Source organism: Pomacea canaliculata, linkage group LG12 (assembly GCF_003073045.1).
Source record: "Pomacea canaliculata isolate SZHN2017 linkage group LG12, ASM307304v1, whole genome shotgun sequence".
In the NCBI taxonomy this organism is placed as follows: Eukaryota; Metazoa; Mollusca; class Gastropoda; order Architaenioglossa; family Ampullariidae; genus Pomacea; species Pomacea canaliculata.
In genome coordinates this window covers 6,086,205-6,105,271 of record NC_037601.1, presented here as the reverse complement: position 1 = coordinate 6,105,271, position 19,067 = coordinate 6,086,205, and the positions used below count along the sequence as shown (strand labels likewise).

The 19,067-nt window shown below is 42.9% G+C and overlaps 3 protein-coding genes across 3 annotated transcripts; all 3 read left to right on the top strand.

Annotated features, from left to right (window-relative positions):
* Window positions 1-4,294: 4,294 nt before the first annotated feature.
* On the top strand, window positions 4,295-8,598 carry LOC112577329. The gene is made up of 4 exons (XM_025260385.1): window positions 4,295-5,086; window positions 5,622-6,450; window positions 7,262-7,408; window positions 7,924-8,598. The coding sequence occupies exons 2-4, from the start codon at window positions 5,627-5,629 to the stop codon at window positions 8,114-8,116; spliced, it is 1,164 nt and encodes a 387-aa protein (XP_025116170.1). The 5' UTR covers window positions 4,295-5,086; window positions 5,622-5,626; the 3' UTR covers window positions 8,117-8,598.
* A 1,456-nt stretch (window positions 8,599-10,054) lies between these two features.
* Window positions 10,055-13,401, top strand: LOC112577136 (histamine H1 receptor-like). The gene is made up of 2 exons (XM_025260108.1): window positions 10,055-12,154; window positions 12,338-13,401. Exons 1-2 carry the CDS (start codon window positions 11,025-11,027, stop codon window positions 12,525-12,527), a joined length of 1,320 nt encoding a protein of 439 aa, XP_025115893.1. The 5' UTR covers window positions 10,055-11,024; the 3' UTR covers window positions 12,528-13,401.
* Window positions 13,402-13,749: 348 nt separating this feature from the next.
* On the top strand, window positions 13,750-17,738 carry LOC112577134 (muscarinic acetylcholine receptor M2-like). The gene is made up of 2 exons (XM_025260107.1): window positions 13,750-15,265; window positions 15,558-17,738. The coding sequence occupies exons 1-2, from the start codon at window positions 14,046-14,048 to the stop codon at window positions 15,748-15,750; spliced, it is 1,413 nt and encodes a 470-aa protein (XP_025115892.1). The 5' UTR covers window positions 13,750-14,045; the 3' UTR covers window positions 15,751-17,738.
* The last annotated feature ends 1,329 nt before the right edge of the window (window positions 17,739-19,067 follow it).

Sequence of the window (19,067 nt, the reverse complement as noted above, 5' to 3'; positions counted from 1 at the left end):
CACGAACTTGTATTACTGGACTGCTGGCAGACGATTTTTTCCAGTTAACTACTAAAACGAGGCATGAGACTACAAAGCTTCCGGTTTAGTCACGTTCTTTGTTACGGCTCGCCGAGACTAACAGCGGAGAACTTCGCAAGAGGCTAAGTGTTGGTCTTGGTAGACCTCAGTCCACCTGTACACGTCCATGGTAGATCCCACCACCGGGTACAGAAGTTACTATTTAGTGTAATAACACATTCGTTGCTCGCTGTTTGTCCTTTTTTTACAATATAAATTAGTCACGTGTTATAAGTATGTCCGCCACCATTGTTGTTAAATTAAAAATAGACTGGTCAAAGTAACGTGGCACATGGAGAGAAAACATATTTCTTGCTTACTTTAATTTACACAATAGCAGAGCAAAATTGTAGTATTGTTTTGCACGCACACACACACGATCAAAGAGAGCAAGATGGACGTGTGCAGGTCAACCGAGAACAATTTTATCAAAAGTCACTTATTTCGTGGCCGAAGTATCCCATAGGTCATGTGGTTGAATCGACTGAGGGCTGTGATCGGATCCACCATGGGTTGTCGTCGACTCAATTCTTGCCTCGTCAAATATACACGTGCTCTAACTGAAAAATGAAGAAACCCTCCGCTGTCACCAGATTATTCTATACTGGTCCTAATTTACCAATGGATATAATTTGTAATTTAATTTTTCTACTATAGTGTACCTATATTTCGTTTTCGTTTTACCTGAACGTCTCGCAGCAAAGTGGAAGATTAAGCAATGAAGGAAAGAAGCACAAAAATATCCACAAAAAGAGAAAAAGAAATGCAATGTAGCGAAAATAAGTACGAAATGACAACCACGTAATTATGGATAGTTAGGAAGGTCTGTTTTGAAAAAGAAATACATTTTGCAATGAAGCTGTCTCTGTATCTCCTTATCACTATTTCATTTTTAATTCTGTACCATGTGTGTGTGCGCGCGCGCTGGAGTGAAAGAGAGAAGAGAAAGAGAGAGACATCTGTTTTCAGCTCCATTCCCGTCCTGTTCCTCCGCTATTTTTCTTCCCCGCGTTTCAGCAGCTCCCAGTTTTGCTCATTCCCATCTGTTAAGCATGCCAGTGCAAGTTTACATGTTGGCGCTGTAATCATCAGACGAAACTCTATTTCCTCTCATTCCATCTGTCAGGTCGCCAAGTACACAGCCAGGCCCAGCCCCTCCAGCTGCGGGACCCTGCAGGAGGATATCTCACGCACAGATTTTAATGAGAAATTTATAAGACCGCTCATGGTTTACATGTTTCAAGGCTAAGAGGTTTTATGCGAATATATTTGTTTTTCGTTCATCAGAAAACAAGGTCGTTCGTCCTCGGTGTTCACAACAAAGAAACCGCGGTCTTGTGGTCAGTGCCGCCAGAAAAAAAGTCTCAAGGAAACTCACGAGAATCTCTTTATTGCGGAAGTAGTAAAAGAACCCCTTACCTCACTTCCGGTCGTTGTCGGTGTCAACGTCAGCGCTATGAACACAGAGTGAAACTAATTGTGAAAGTTGTGTATTAATTTAGGGAATTGTGAACATAAGATTGTGCAAAAGAAAAATTATAGTATGACACAGGACCTGTGCTTATATTCTTACATTCTTAAGAGATGAAACAATGAAACATGATGATCAGACATACATTTTCTGGGGCATGGTGGTGACAGATGTAGTCATGGATTCCAATGGAACGAAAATATTTGGTCCTATCTGTTGATTGTTGTGCTTTGTTAATCCAAGTCAGTGCCACTAGACATATCAGGTGTCAAAAATCTTCTTTCTCTCTGTCTGTCTCTCTCTCTCACACACACAGACACCTGAATGCACACAGGAATCCACGCATGCCACCACACACCTACACCAACACCAACACCAACACCCACACATGTTAGTGCTCGTGCACGCCGGCTCCTTCATCCATGGCTACACACACATCGAGTGGCTGAACGTTGACTTCAAGAGGCGGGAGGCGGTTTACAAACAGACAGACCTGTAAACGATTGCCGTGTAAACACAGCAAAGTGCCACTGCCTGATTCTCTGGCGATAATAAGTTTATGGGAGCTGGTCGCGGCAGACGCGCGGCAAATGTGCGCAGGTCCCGGTCTCCGGGGGGGAGACGACTCACGCCGACAGGCAACATCCAGTCTGTAAGTCAGTGTGTCCCTACCTTCATCACCGTGTGAAACAGGTAACACCAGCTGCCTTTTATCGTTACCTGGATACTGAGAGAGTCAGACATCAGTTTGTTACTCAGTGTGTATGTAATACATTCACTCCAACCTCTTTTCCGGTTCCATTCATTCCAACCGTCTTATTCAACCGATTTCTCAAGTTGAGACGAGCAAGCTGGTTGATTAAAGTTTGTAAAGTTTTTGAAATTTCTCAAGAGTTATACATGTCTGAGACCAAGGATGTAATAAAAATTAAATTGAAATCAAAAGAAAATTAAAAAAGGATATAACCGGCGTCAGCTGCAGGAAGGAAGAGGTAAGGAGAGAGAGAGGGAGGAGAAAGAAATGCGGTGACTAGTTGAGGCTGCAATGTTCCTAGTTGAGAATATACACAGTTTAGAGTAGCCGACATTTTGGGAGGGTGTCGACAAGCGCGACACCTGGCGACCTGTATGTAGAGAACAGCGATTGCGAGCGGTAGTTGATCTTTATGACGAGCTTCTTAAACATTCGAGGGTATTTAAGGATAACGGATGATATTTTTCGAGAAACAAACGTCAGAGAAGATCTGACAAGAAGGGTCTGCTCCTATTAACCTCCAGTCGCCGGGACTAGGGATGTAAACCACGTAAAACGAAATGTACTTCTGTGGATATGTTGCCACAAAAATAGATTCTTGTCGTCTGCTACATTTTACATGCAGTCGGCGCATAAATCGACAGACAAGATTTCCCACAAGCAGAGAGAGAGAAAGAGAGAGAAAGAGAACGAAAGAGAGAGAAAGAGAGAGATAGAGAAAGATAAAGAGAAAAAGAGAGAGAAAGAGAGAGAACGGAAGGAAACGAAGAGATAAATGGAGAGAGAGAGAGCGAGGGGACAATGTGGGAGGAGAAGGAGGAGAGACAAAAACAAGAGAACAAAATTAAAAAAAATAAAAACAAAGGAGAGACGATAAGAGAGATAAGTGAGAGAGAGAGAGAGGGAGGGGGCTAGAAGAAAGAGGTAGTAAACAATTAAGCAAAGGGCGAGGAGTGAGAAAAAGGAAGGAGAGAGGGACATGTGAGAGAGAGTGGAGAGAAGAGAGGATGCAAAGACAATATAAATACACACACACAATCAGTGGGACATGCTGGAAGGAAGGACAATAATTATACACACAGAGAAATCCACTGGAGCATGATGGGAGACATAAAGAACCATACAGACTCATAGACTGCGGTATTGACGACGGATGGACAGATGGACATAGCGATGAAGAGACACCCAAACACAGGACGGTTACAGATCGAGCGGAGGAGCAAAAAAAAAAAAAAAAAAAAAAGGAAAAAAGAAAGAAAAAAAAAAAAGAAAAAAAGAAAGAAAAAAAAAGAAAAAAAAAAACCAAGAAAGGAGGGTGAAGTGGGGGCGATCTGCTAACACCCGCAGTGATGTCATCTCTGTTAGCAACAGTTGCCGCACGTGGACCTGCAGGCTTACGCAAAGGCGCCTGGCATCACACCTGACAGTCGCGTCTGGTCCGGGTGCTGGGGCTGCAATTGCCTCACCTGCTGCCTCGCATCCGTCCAGGGCCGTGTGGCATGCCACCCACCCACCCGACATCCCCTCCAGAGCCGGAGCACACACCCGCTGTGCTGCAAACACCACCCGCGCGCACTTGCCTCCCCACCCGCTCCAGTCTGTTTTTTTTTGTGTGCGTGTCTTGTTTACGTCTTGCAGGCCATGGAGTGCATCTCCTCCTCGAGATTTGTCAGATGCAGTCTGATGTGTTCTAGATCACTTCTTTAAAAAAAATTGTTCCTACATTTTGAAGCTCCATCTTGGCAACCGACCCCTCCCCTCTATCCCACCCCACCCCTGCCCCAGCATCGTTCGATTACCCGAGAAGGAAGAAAAAAATTTCTATATTTATACTGATCAAAGTGAAGTCTATGCGTGTGTTCTCGTTTTATGAAAGAACTTTTACTAAAAGATGTAATGCTTAAAATGTATTTGCATATTTCTCTTCCATTTTTTAAGAACTTATATCAAGATATTGTTCCTTCAATGATACCTGACCTACCTACAAGATCGGAACACACAGAAAGTTCATTCATAGATGACTTTAATCTGCGTTCCAACAAAGAAAAAAAAAGCGAAAAGGGTCGTAAAAAACATCGAATACAAGAGCACAAAACACAAAGTAAACAAGAGTAATGAGTAATGCTCAAGGAAGAGTTCTTTCAACATAAAACAACGACCTGTCCATGGGCTTCTCGTCTTTTACTGAAGCGCCCGCTGTCTACTTTTCTGTTCTTTTCTTCTTGTCTGTTTATTTATTTATTTTATTTATTTATTTATTTATTTATTTATTTATTTTGTTAAGCTGGTTCTGGTCGATAGCTAATACTAGGAAGCATTCTTGGACAAGATGTCGAAATCAGACTGTGACCCTTCTGATGTTGGAGATGTCATACCTTTTCCCTTGCTTGCTCCCATTCGAGATCTGGATTCTTTTCATGAAAGAAAAGACACGCCCCACTTCCTTACCTTGCAGGCACCATATCAAAGACAACACAATTGTCCACATGACTGTTATCTGTCGGTAGACAGTCGTGTTGTGACAGAACAGCAAGCACTACGAGAAACGAACCGCAGTCTTCACACTCTCCAGTCTGTCTGACACGTGCAGTGCGTGGCGGCGCGAGTCGCTCGCTCTACAGATCTCTGATGACGTATAAGCAGTCAGCTAGCGCATCGCGTCTGGTCTGTGACGTCAGCGACACGTTTTTCTTTTTGGCGTCATCATTTGGTGTCGGGCATGCGCAGCGACTTTCCCCTTCCCCGAGAGAAGACAACACCAGAGGGAGACCTAAGGTCAGGCAGCTTGCATATCGCATAAGGTCAGTGTTCTGTCTGTAACAGTAAATCACCATTTACCTTAAATCAGAATAAAGCGAAACATTGATAATTCACTAGATTTTGTAAATTCTGTGTACATGTCAGTTTGTTTCATCCAGACTTGATTACTGAGACTCCTTGCTGGCTGCCATGTATACCTTCTTCACAAACTCCAGAAAGTACAGAAGTCTGCTGCACGTCTGGTGCTTACACCATCCCTTCATTTTCTGCACTGCCTTCCCACCCGTTCTGGCATCCAGTACAAACTGTTCGTGCTGTGTTTTAATTTCTTTGCTGACACCTGCCTTGATTATTTCTCTGAACTGACCTCTTACATCCCAGCTAGACAACTCCGCTCCTCGTCTGATGATCGTCTCCTTACTCTTCCTGTCACCAAGACAACAACATGTGGACACAGGATTTTTAGTTATTGTGCAGCAAAACAATGGAACTCTCTCCCTTTCCATACCCGCCACCTACCCACTACCCACTATTGAAAGTAATTAAGAAATTTGACAATTTTGTTTTACGTTTCAGCCACGATGACAAATATCGACAACAACTCCACCAGCTTATCAGATCATGACATTCGGTTGTACTTGGAGGATCTCAGCCTACGATCGTGGTACAACCGCAAGCCGGTGGCAATCTACCTGTGTACGTTGGTGGTCGTGGGATCTCTAGGTAATACCTGGTGTTTCCTAGTCTACTTCTTCTGCTTTTCCGTCAACTCCACGCGCGTGCTCGTGCTGGCCATGAGCCTTTGCGATCTTGTGACCAACCTCATTGGTCTGCCGCTGCAGATCTACACCATCCGCCACGCCTACGACTCCTTCGATGTTCCCCTCTGCCGGAGCATGTTCATCTTCGCCACGATACCCACGCAACTGTCAGGGTTCCTCATCCTGCTAGTGGCCTACGACCGGTATAGGTATATTTGTAGGCCCTTCTGTGTCAAGAGAGATACGACTAAGGCAATGACACAAGTCGTAATTGCTGTGATCGTCACATTTGTTATCTTCTTGCCGTTTGCTTGGCTGTACGGGTACCACACGGTGGACAGTCCGCTGCCCGGAGTCAAGGCTGTCATGTGTTGGATACACGACGATTATCGGAATGGTCCTTACATTCGTGCTTACCTCATTGTCCTCAGCACGGTTTTCTTCGTCGGCTTGTTTATTCTAACTATTTTGTATTCCTTGATAGGGGAAACAATTTTTCGACATCGGTTTTCCATGAGTGTTCGGTTGCGTTCAGTGACCGTTGTCTACCCACATCCTTCTAAGGGCGAAAATCTTTTAACTCATTTAAGCAAACCGATTTTCTTCAAGAGCAAAGCCTGGGGATCTAAGTGGCAGTGTCCACAGTAAAGACACCGTAGAAGACACTTCTAAACCTCATTTTCAGTCCTCAACTGCCTCTACTATTAAAAAGGAAACATGGGAATATAATGCAGAAGATTCAACAGAAGGTATAATAAACAGAAAAGTTACTGAAGGTGCCATCTCTGTGATAACAGAGAACAAAAGATTATCAGAATTCATGGGAAGTTATGTGAGTACATCGGAATCTTCTGAGGAAGAAACAGTAACAGTGGAACCCGGAGGAAACCAAGCGGGCCCTAGTGAGGTCAATGAAAGGGGTATACTACTACATCGAGGATTGTCCGCATCTCGACTCTAACCGGTGAAGACATTTCTAAACCTGGTGTAGTGTCCTCATCTGCCTCTAACACTCACAAAGAAACAACAGCACGGAATATAAAAGACTCAACAGACTTGCCTCAGCGACAAAAGAGAGAAAGAAAGGTTACTCCAGGCGGTACCCCCGTAAAAAAACGAAACAAGAAATTAAGAGAACTGACGGAAATTTATGAGAGTGCATGGGAACCTTCTGAGAAAGAAACAGTAACAGTGGAACCCGAAGAGAACCAAGTGGGTCCTAGCAAGAAAGTCAGTGAAAAGAGGCATCGGAGTCCGAGGACTGTCCGCATATCCACTCAAACCGATGAAGACACTTCTAAACCTGAGTTTGTGTCCTCGTCTGCCTCTCACGTTAAGAAAATCCCTCTGAAAAGAGATAGCAAAAAATTCGCAGAACTCTTGAAAATTTATGAGGGTGCATTTCAACAGTCCGAGCCAGACAGATCTCCTCATTGAAGCAAGAGAGCGTTAGTGATGCCAATTCAAAGGCAAGTTCTTGTCCGACGATCTTTCGAGTCTCCAAAGTTCATCACAGCAAAACCATCCAATACAAACCACCATCATGATGGCAGCTCTTACCGCCCTGTATATTGTGAACTGGCTGCCTCATCTCCTGGCCAGGTAAGACGTGTCCTGTTTTGATTTGTTTTTTTTTCTACCCTTTCCTTTCCTACTGATCATCTCAAAGTAGCCGGAGTCGTGAAAGACGATACTAATACAGTAAAACCTCCTCAATAAGACCTTTTGTAATGCGACTGAGAAACAACCAACATGTTTTACGGACAAATGTTGCTGTAAAAAAAGTTGTTTCTATTAGAATGTCTAAGGTCTGTGGTAAGAAAGTTGTCTGTGAAGCACGTGCGGTTTGACCTACCCGCGCCCATCTGTATAACTTTCATTCCACCTGCATGCCATGCCACCCGTCCCTGACTTTCTCTGTATTACGATGCTCATCAGAAGTTTGGTTATTTGACTGTTCTGTACTATTCTTTTTTCGATTTAGTTTTGCTATGTTTTGATGAAATTATTTTTTAGTTTTGTTTCTTTAAATTTTTTTCATTATGATGACAATGCCCTCGTCATTACTATCCCCAAACCTCTATTGTATACCCGATGTCTTCCCACGTTTTTCTCAGGGCGACAACCGACAGGCCAGTGAACTTGTGCGACAACTTTACAGACTGCGGTTACAACTTCTATGCTCTCAGTCTGAGGTCCTACTACCTCCACAGCGCCTCCAACGCCTTCATCTACAGCTTCTGGAACTCCACCTTCCGCAAAGAGAGCCGCAACCTCTTCTGGGCGATCGTCAACTACTGCAAGCGTTAGGTCACGTGGTCCCATCGTCTTCATCCTGGTGTTCTACTGTCTGTGGACTTGTCCTTCTGGGGCAGTTTTGCTGCTGATAAACTCATTTTACGTTTTCGTGATGATCACTAGTCTGATGTCGGTGTGGATGGACTGGTTGAAACCATTCTAGACACTCTTCCTATGGTCACGTGACGGTGCTGCTGTGTTCAGAACTGATGGTGTGAAGGTGTCATACATACTTGCAGTCTTCACGACAGGGGAAAAGAGACTTCCATCGCCACATCTTATCCATTGCATTTCAAAGATTTTTCTTTTTATTTCAAATATTGTCCGGCACTCTCTAGTCGGATTAAAATGTCTTGAAGATAAACAGTTTGTGTGTGTGTGTGTTTAGATTCATTAACACTTTTAGTATTTTCTATGTATGATACTCTATTGACTCAAATTAACAATACCTGTCTTATTTGTTTCAACAAGAACAATAAAAAAAGTATATAGCACACCAAATCTTGGGAAGGTGAATTGCTAACGAGTGACATTAAAAAAAAATTAACGTGACAACTTAAGCGTCAGGGGAGTTAGGAAATATTGTGTTATGGAGAAACTACCAAAATAATAAACAAACTCAAACTATTGAAATAGAAAATGAAGTCGGATATTGTTACTAATAATGTTAAATTAGAGACATATTGTGGACTATAAGCTAGCCAGCCCACTATAACCCAGGAATAAAGTTTCTGCCACCATCTCACCATGCTCGCATCTCCTTTCTGTTATTTCGGCGGGATTACCACAACTCCTGTGCTCGGAAATTGAAATATTTTTACCATTCGTGCACTTGTTGAACCTCTGTTTTTTGCATTTGCTATTAGTTTAAAAGATAGTTTCATAGGTTCAACCCAAGTGTTCAGGGAAATTTCTGAAAAAAGCTGAGATTTATGACATGCTGCACGGAAACCAGTAATGTTTTGTATTAATGTATTCTTTTTAATGTTTGCCGGCAAATATAATCACTACTGTGAAGTCACACCTAACGGAAATGTCTTAGTTAAAGCTATGAGGAAAAATTTATATTTAAGAAAATTCAAAATCATAAACATAAGAAAGATCTGCTTTTTAACCTTCTCATTCCATTGGCATCATGCTAGCAGTTACAAAGCTTTCACACAAACATATATCTAGTAAGCAAAGCAATAATTCAATGTCAGTGTATTAATTGTTTCAAGTCTTTGTTCTTAGAGTACATCGGAAATGTGGGAATGTGGATCGAATGTAAATCCAGTATCACGGAGCATATTGATCATCTCTTGTTTGTTTTGGTCGCCACGACACCGGCCATCAGTTACTGTCTCAAAGGGGTTAGTCAGTGACACTGTCATGTCACTGAGACCTTCTTCGTACAATCCACGTGTTTTCCAAACCGAAAACTTCACAAGCGTTGGTCTCAGCAAACAGACAGCAGTCCACCTCTAACATCCGTGGTGTGTATCAACCCCATGAAAAAAGCAGCCTCAGAGTCTGAGCCTCCGACTGTGGTACATCCACAGGACAGGATGAAGTTGATATGAAAAGCTTACCACAACCGAAAGGACATGAACAGTAACAACACTGAGTAAGATAGATTAAATATTTACTTTCAAGTTGGGGAAGTGAACACGGAAATGACTTCAGTCTGGTGAAGAGATAGCGTGTGAGTAGGTTTACTACTCTGACAAATCTCTATTTACTTTATGAAATTTAATTTATTTTAATAAATCGGTATATCAAATATTCAAACGTTTTACACAAACCTATGCTACATGTAAGATTACTGCAAACCAAAAAATATTTTTTTATAAGGCAACCTCTAATCAGAAAATCTGATCCCATTCTGTCAATTATGATTATGTATCTTTATTTATATAGTATACCCTTCTGACTACCCTATTTTAAACAAAAGACGTCGAATGTGTCCAGGGTGCGGCCAAGCGTTCCTGCCGAACTGCGTGGGTGCGAAACTGTGAGCAGGCGGTCACGTGACCAAAGGGCTGCTCGGGTTTCTTACCTGTAGAGGGCCCCTGTGGGTGCACCTGGACAAGAGGAGGGGTCAGCGCATGAGCGCCACTTTGGGTCAGAGGGCAAACTGCAGTCAAAACAAATAAAAACTTGACAACTTACAGACTTGCCTCACAGACCCACCCCACAGACTCTCTCCTCTCCACTGGTTTTTATTTTTCTGTTGTTTTCATTTTTATCTTCGACTCTCCCCTTGACACAGCCCAGTTTCTCTCTCTCTCTTTCAAGTGTGAGTGATGAATGTGTGCATCTGAGATATTTTATTACTATTATTTTGTGTGTAATAAATTTGTTGTTTTGTATTGTTCATTTCGTTTTTGTCGAGGTTGTGTGGTCTGCGCTCAGCTGTAGTTCGACAGGAACGTCGTGCGCGGTCTCTGGCCAAGCGAGTGTTTGTGCGTTTGTGTGTTTGTGTATTTGTGTGTTTATGTGTTTGTGCGGCTGCTTGAGCGGTTGCGAGCGTGCAGCCGGCGACGGTTACGTGACTTATTGTAAGCTGATCATGGGTTTACCATTAATGTCAAGGAGATTGTGCCAATCTTAAAGTCCTCCTCTCTATAATATTTATCGAGGAAAGAAAAGGAATAAAAGTGTACAGTTTCTCATGCACACATAGCAGCAAGTCACAGTCAAAACTAGAAGTTAAGGAAGAAGATAAATCCGTGGATTTCTTTAGTTTGTCTCTATTTCCTTCATCTGAGCTACATGGATGCACAACTTTCTCAAATGCGTTACTGCCAGTCTTGATGCGTTATAGAGCCATCAGATTGTTATAGTCTCAACAGGTCTGGCACAAACAAACAACTAGCCATACAAAGGGAACACTGTCCACGAACATTTGGCAAACTTTAAGAAAAACCTCTAAGCCGCCATGATGAGCAGCGACACCAACATGACCCCGGAGAGTGGAGTCCAGTACCTCAGGGAGTTGAGCCTGCAGTCCTGGAACAATCGTCTGCCCGTGGTTGTGTATCTGTGTCTGCTGGTTGTAGTTGGAGCCGTGGGCAACGTCCTTTCGTTCCTCGTCTACTTCTTGCGGTTCCCCGACAGCTCCACGCGCGTTTTCGTGCTGACCATGAGCCTCTGCGACCTCGTCACCAACATCGTGGGTCTGCCGCTGCAGATCCTTACCATCCGCTACGCTTACGATTCCTTTGACATCTATCTTTGCCGCAGTATGTTCCTCTTCGCCACGATACCTACACAAGCCTCAGGGTTCTATCTTGTCCTCGTGGCTTTCGACCGTTACCATCGGATTTGCAAACCTTTTAAAAAACACCTTTCATCCGGGCAAGCGTGGAAGCTGGTGGCTGGAGCTACAGGGGCAGCTACTCTTATGTTTGTGCCTTTTACTGGTTTCTATGGTTACCATTCAGTGGACAGTCCTTTGCCCGGGGTGAAGGCTGTCATGTGCTGGGTACACGACCCATACCGGGATACCTTTTACCCCACTGCCTATCTTATTATCGTTGGTATGTCTTTCTCCGCCGGTTTGTTGCTGGTGGCAACATTCTACCTCCTGATAGGGATGACAGTGTTTCGACGTCGGTTTGGCAAGAATTTCTCACAGTCCAATCCCATATCGTTGGCACTGAGAGCCAGACGTGAGAGCTGTGCCGATGACGTCAGCGGAACCCCGAGCGACGTCGGCTGCAGCCAAGCTACGTCTTCTATCGAACTCCGTCACGTGACCTACCACATCCCTGCCATTGTCACAGATCGGCCTCATGATAGAGAGCAGGGAAATATTCCGAGAGGTAGAGACATGCGAGCTGGCTCCATTTACACTGTACCGCTGATAACACGACCCGAGGACCCGCCAACAGATGTCACCACCAGGCTGACAGTGGAACCACAGGAACGCGACAAGGACACGACAGGGACATCGAGTTTAAATGCTCGAAGATCAAAGAATTACAGGCAAAGGTCTCGTACGACACTGATGATGGCGGTGCTGACTGGTCTCTACATCGTTAACTGGCTTCCGCACTTGATAATGAGGTCAGAGGTCATTTCACCTTTGTATTTATTAGACAGTCATGAAAGATCATTCACTCCATTGATTGCAAACATCCTCCGGTTCGTCACGAAGGGAGGACAAATGTGTCAGTTATAGCGAGTCTCTAGATTCTAGAACATTCTGCTGGTTTTCTGTCATGGTTAACGGTACCTCGTATTTTTCAGGTTACTGCTCAAAGATCCAGTCAACATGTGCACAAACTTCACAGACTGCGGCATGAACCTCTATGGTCTGTGTCTCAGGTCCTACTACCTCAACAGCGCCGTCAATGCCTTGGTGTACAGCTTCTGTAACCCCAGGTTCCGCCTCCAGTGTCGTCTGCTCTTCACCAGAAGACCGCATCATGGCCGTTAACGGCAAAAGCATGTACACAATTATTTTAAAATAATCGATTTGAATACATTATTTAATACTACTTTCTCTTATCTGAGCGAAACATTCTTCCACTTTCATGATATAAAAATTTGTTCCCATCGTAAACCTCACCTGGAAATAGGTCATGACCTAAGACAGTATGAACATAGACATCACACAAAAAGTATAAAATTTCCGTGTTTCGGTCTTTCTTCAAAGTGAAGCTGTAACATAAAGAGTCGTCTGTTCATACAGAAGTCGTTTGTACAATCAACTACTCAAGTCTTAGCGTGACTCACACGTGGACTAATTTTACTGCGACATCTTGCAACTGACATGTAAACAGAAATAAACTAAACAATAAAGAGTTGTCTGTTCCTGTTTGCATACTGTTTTTGTTTTTGATATTTATTTTATGTGTTATTATCATCAAAAGACCAACAGGTTGTCAGACCTCTTGAGGCCAGCCTGCCATGGCCGACGACGCTGACTGTGCCTATTCATCGTCACCATCATCACCTTTTACATTTACACTAATTTCACTACTGCACGCTTGAAAAAGCAGTTCACCGGACAGAAACAAGGCAACCACTCATCAGGAACTTTGTTTTTTCTCTCAAGATGGACCTGTATCTTTTTACCGTGTTTCTTCTGGGGATAGCCTTACTTTTCAAAAAAAAAAAAAAAAAAAAAAAAAAAATGCATGGTGAAGCGAAAATAAAAGTAAGGTATACTGCAGCGTGAGAATAGCCCTTTATCGAGGGTTAAACCATGTTTACAAATTTATATTTTATCGGAGAAGTGGTTTCCTGTGCTAAAAGTTTATCTTGTGTCAGAAATACTAACACTTTTAAATGGCAGTGTATTTACTCGGTACTTACTCACATTGTAGTTACATCTCTTCCAAGCATCTGAAGTACACAACATCGCTCTTTTCGCATTCAGTGTTAGTCCTTGCTGGTGTTTCTTTTTCTTGTTACCTTCACCACATTGAGGCTGTGAAGTTTAAGCCACTTGCTGTACCAGAACTGTTTGTGATCCAAAGCAATACAATTAAATTTGAAATTGCTGAAGACATTGGCGGCTGAAGTTTAATAGAAGATCATAAAAACTCTCGTAAGAAACTTTAGCCAGGTTTGAAAAGATGCAATGAATTCAACCTCCGAAATAAATAACCATAAAAAGTCTTAATTAAAAATACCTTCACAGATGTTTCCACTAGTAATATGAGTACATTTTTCACTTGTTTATCATTGTCGAGACTAACATTTATTGAGAGAAGGAACAAATAAGTGGAGACGCACAAGCACGCGCGCTGCAAGGACCGACTTTGGTGTCAGGGAAGTATATTTGCATGTCACAAAGATTTTCATCTTGTTCCGGATTTGAGTGGAATGGGCTAATGAATTGATAGGATTTGTTAGTGGTTTGTCTCGTCGAATCAGTCTCAGTCAGCTGCATATACCATCTTCGTAATTTTGGGAAACTAAGGAATTCTCGAAGGTTTACCGTGCAGCCATGATGAGCAACGACACCAACATGACTCCGGAGAGTGGAGTCCAGTACCTCAGGGACTTGAGCCTGCAGTCCTGGAACAATCGTCTGCCCGTGGTTGTGTATCTGTGTCTGCTGGTTGTGGTTGGAGCCGTGGGCAACGTCCTTTCGTTCCTCGTCTACTTCTTGCGGTTCCCCGACAGCTCCACGCGCGTGTTCGTGCTGACCATGAGCGTCTGCGACCTCGTCACCAACGTCGTGGGTCTGCCGCTGCAGATCCTTACCATCCGCTACGCTTACGATTCCTTTGATATCTATCTTTGCCGCAGTTTCTACATCTTCGCCACGATACCTACACAAGCATCAGGGTTCTATCTTGTCCTCGTGGCCTTCGACCGTTACCATCGGATTTGCAAACCTTTTAAAAAACACCTTTCTTCCGGTCAAGCGTGGAAGCTGGTGGCTGGAGCTACAGGGGCAGCTACTCTTATGTTTGTGCCTTTCACTGGTTTCTATGGTTACCACACAGTGGATAGTCCGTGGCCCGAGGTGAAGGCTGTCATGTGCTGGGTACACGACCCATACCGGGAGACCTTTTACTCCACTGCCTATCTTTTTATGGTTGGCGTGTCTTTCTCCGGCGGTTTGTTGCTGATGGCAACATTTTACTTCCTGATAGGGATGACAGTGTTTCGACGTCGGTTTGGCAGGAATTTCTCACAGACCAATCCCATATCACCGGCACTCAGAGGACGTGAGAGCGGTGCCGATGACGTCAGCGGAACCACGAGTGAAGTCGGGTGTAGCCATGCTACGTCTTCTACCGGACCTTCTACCGAACCCCGTCACGTGACTGATAGCATCTCTGCCACTGCTAAAGTTACTTTCTCTACCGAACTTTTTACCCAGTCCAGCGACATGACCCCAAGCAGACATGCCACTGCTGAAGATACCAATCGTCCGGATAATAAGGAGCAACACAAGAAACCTATTGGGAGCATCAATCCTGCTGAGCTCAGCAACATCGTGCTGTTAACAACACGACCTGAGGACACGTCAGCAGAACAGGCTCCACATGTCCCCACCACACTGACCAGGAACATATGCGGGATCACGAAGCTAAACTCGAATTTAAATGCCCGGAAATCTTGGAATGGGAGGAGTTTGCGGTCTCGTACTACCCTGATGATGGCGGTACTCACCGGCCTCTACATCGCTAACTGGCTTCCCCACTTCGCAATGAGGTAACAGCTCGCTCGACCTTCGTCTGTATTAGATTGTCATGGAATTTTTATAATACATGACAACGACACGATAATCTTTCCAAACGTCCAGTCCTTACAGTTGTAAATAAATAATCAGTCTGCCGTTTTAAAAAATTTTGATATAGACCGGCCTCAGATCAGTAGAAACATCCAAATATTTTCTAACCCTGACGATTTGGTGAAAAGAATTTTTTTTTTCTTTTCTTTGTGATGGTCTTCGCCCTGTAGAAACATTCTGCTTGTTTATTTAATCACTGTCACTGATTTCCAGGCTAGTGAGCAGTGATCCAGCCAACACATGCGAAGACTTCACAGACTGCGGCATGAACCTCTATGGTCTGTGTCTGAGGTCCTACTACCTCAACAGCGCCGTCAATGCTGTGGTGTACAGCTTCTGTAACCCCAGGTTCCGCCTCCAGTGTCGTCTGCTCTTCACCAGAAGACTGCATCGCGGGCGTCATTAAATTTAAAGCTAAGGCGAGAGCAAAATTATTTTTATAAATTATAATGAGTGGGTTTAATATATTACAACATACTGCTCACCCATGTCTGGGCCAAGAACTATCTTTTTGTTTACGAGTGACAAACTGTTGAACATAACAGTTTTACACCTGGGCCTTTGGAAAGAAGTTAATACACTTTGCAATGGTTAGCTCAAGATATATTCTAAGCCCTCGCATTGGCTACTGCCATCATCGACGTCAGAATTTAACATTTAGGTCAATCCACCTGTGATTTGCTAAAATTTAAGCCAATCCACCTGTATTTTTGTTTTTAAAAAAGTAAAATTTGCTTCGTTAACTAAGGACATGTCTACTGACTGTTGATGTCAGAAGCTTTTACGCTCGATCCTATATTCTCGGGTGAGCTTTTAACCTGTGAAACACATTTGCGGCAAAGATGTCTGTAGTCGACACATGCGCCTTGGAAATAAACTGACAGCTGTGTACGTGGCAGGATTGTGTGAGACCTCAAATGCATTGCACCTTAACATGGACTCACACTTCATGCGGCTATAAAATCCTGTCCTACACGTTTTGTGTGCTTCTCGCACCTTTTCTCATTCAGACATCAAACTTGATGGCTTTTATTACAGTGACTACAAAAAAGCTGGAAAAGACAGTTGTTTGACAGTCCAAAGTAAAAGCAGTGAAACTCAGACCAAATCGATTCTTTTTTCATTTTATCGATTTGATTATCAAACGCTTGGAGCTAAGGTTCTAGACACGTGGACTCAGATCCCATGAACTTTTAGTTTTAGATTGTTTTCTACAGCAGTGGACATTCGCACAGATACTAGTGGAAAAAAATAAGCAACAAAAAGCTGACATGAAGACCTCGTGGTCACGAGCAACCAGTCTGTGACATGTTGTTGTTTGTACGTGGGCTACTACATCATCTGGACCTGTCCTGTTTCTTCCCAATAGGCAATGAAAGTTTAAAGAAAGCATTTTCAAGCAGCAAACACATCGAAAGACACTAACATTTTTGTCTGAAAGCTCAGTTTTATTGGCTAAGGGGAGAACTTTAACTGTAGTTAGTTTTAGGCTCAAGCTGACCTTTGTGATGTTCAGACTCAGTGAGGAAGGCAAATATCGCCATCCATAAAATATTCATTGTTTTCCTTTTTTTAATAATGTTATATTATAATTAGTTTTAGCTAAGCTTTCTCTACATTTGTTCAAGCTTTGTATGAAAAAATTGTATGGGTTAACTGTACAGTCGAGGGCCATCAAGCCGCGGTCCAGTAATCCTTGAAACTGCATGGATCCCAAATTTTTGACACCATGGATCGTACGGATTGTACATGGCCTCTCAAACACTCGATACAGTTGTTATACTATGCTACTTTCACAATGTTGACTCGAAGGTCAACACGTGAGAAAGGATTGTGATAAAAAACAGTTATTTTTCACTATTTATTGTAATTTATAAATTTTTAAGAAATATTTAAGGCACAACCACGTAAGACGCGGTTAAAGAGTTTGGACCCCAGTCCCCAGGGGTTAATGGTCCTACACTGTATAATGTCAATATCTCCTTCCACAATAAAGGGTTAATGACTAAAATCAACGTCTTTGTGTTCAAACACTGTGGACTGTGTAGTGTTAAACCATTCGACACAGACTTAAGATTCTCCTTCCGTACTTCGCGATGTGTATCTACGGAAACTGGCGTCGACAATCAGGATGTTTTGAGATTAGACTTTGCCAACAGTGTCTCTGACCACACAGAACAGAAACTGTAAGAGAAATCCTTCAAAAGAAATGAAAAACAGGATTAGAAACGAGTCAAGGTTGAGCTGGAAAATAAAAGCAAAAAGTTGAGTGAGAGAAAGAGAGAAAGAAAGAGATGAGGGGAGATAATTAGTGGCTTGAGGATGTCGCAATAAACTCTCCTTACTCTGTATGTTTTAATTAAAAACTAACTCGACAGCAGTTTGTTTCAGATAAGTGAATCCTCAGTTCTTGTGCTCAACTGTATAGTAAAGAAAGTTTTAGAGAGCTGCTGTGTCAGTGTCTATACGAAATTATACTTTAAGTAAATAGTGAAAACAGTTCAGTGACTGTTCTTATTTGTAAACAAAGTATTAGTGACTGAATCATAGCATCATTTAATTTCATATCTACTTTTGCTTCTGTTATCGAATTTCATGGGTGTGTAAGTTACGAGCGCCACGTATTGAGAGAAATGTTATTGGTGAGAACACGTGCATCATGTGGTAGGTAACACGCACTTTACCTGTGCCTATGATAATGTCTCCATCAAAAACACAGCAGCCTGGCTCTTCACAGGTTCTCGTGGAGGTTAGCATCCTGGCACTTCAATTATCGCCACAAGAGCGCCATTCTCTTGACCCGCCATTGCTCCCCCCTGAACGTGCAGCTCAGGTAGTGACGTCAGCCACTTCACACATGCACGTGCCTGCACACCTGAACCCAGAGCCTTCAGGTGCATGCCCGCCGTCTGGAACATGTCAGTCGTCAGCTCTATCGTCGTCGAAACATTAATGACGAATGCTTCTCGCCAGTTTTTCTGGAGGCCGTGTCATGCACCCGGGTATTCTGTGTTCTGTCACGTGACGGCATCCCCGCCTTTCTCTCCCTGAAGCCTCCTCCTGGCGACTTCTACTCCACGGAACTCCATTTCAAATGAATTAATGAATCAGGCGGGTGCTCAGGTTGGAACATGGAACATAATGATGCAGAATCAACATTGACCATAATATTTATGTCGACGTGAAAGGGGAGAGCATTACTGTAAGCAGATGTAATGGGACAGCCACGTCAGCCAGGTATATTTTGTGAATACTAAACAAGACAGGTGGAAAACTGTCAAGACGACAAGCATTGAACAAAAAAAAAAAAAAAAAAGCTAAGGATTGCTAATGAAGAGCGAAAAACTAATTACTGAGGGAACCACGATAGGCAAGAGATGGAGCGAAATGGAGGAATGAGATAATGGTTAGTGCATCGTCGGTATCAGCGATGAGAGCAGACTCACCTTTTCACACTAATATTAACAACAGCAGAACTTTGAACAGAGCACTAGATTTTATACAATATAAGTAAATATCTCTTTAACAGCATTGGAATAATAGTACACAATGTCATCCTTTAGGAATTAATTCCTCACAACATTGTAGGTTGCAATAATAATATTTTAATAATTAATAATTTAATAATATTGCAAACATTAAACTCAGGATATACACATCTTTTTATTCTTGCTCTCTTATTCAAAAACTTATAAATTTTAAATACGATTTCTGCTGAATATT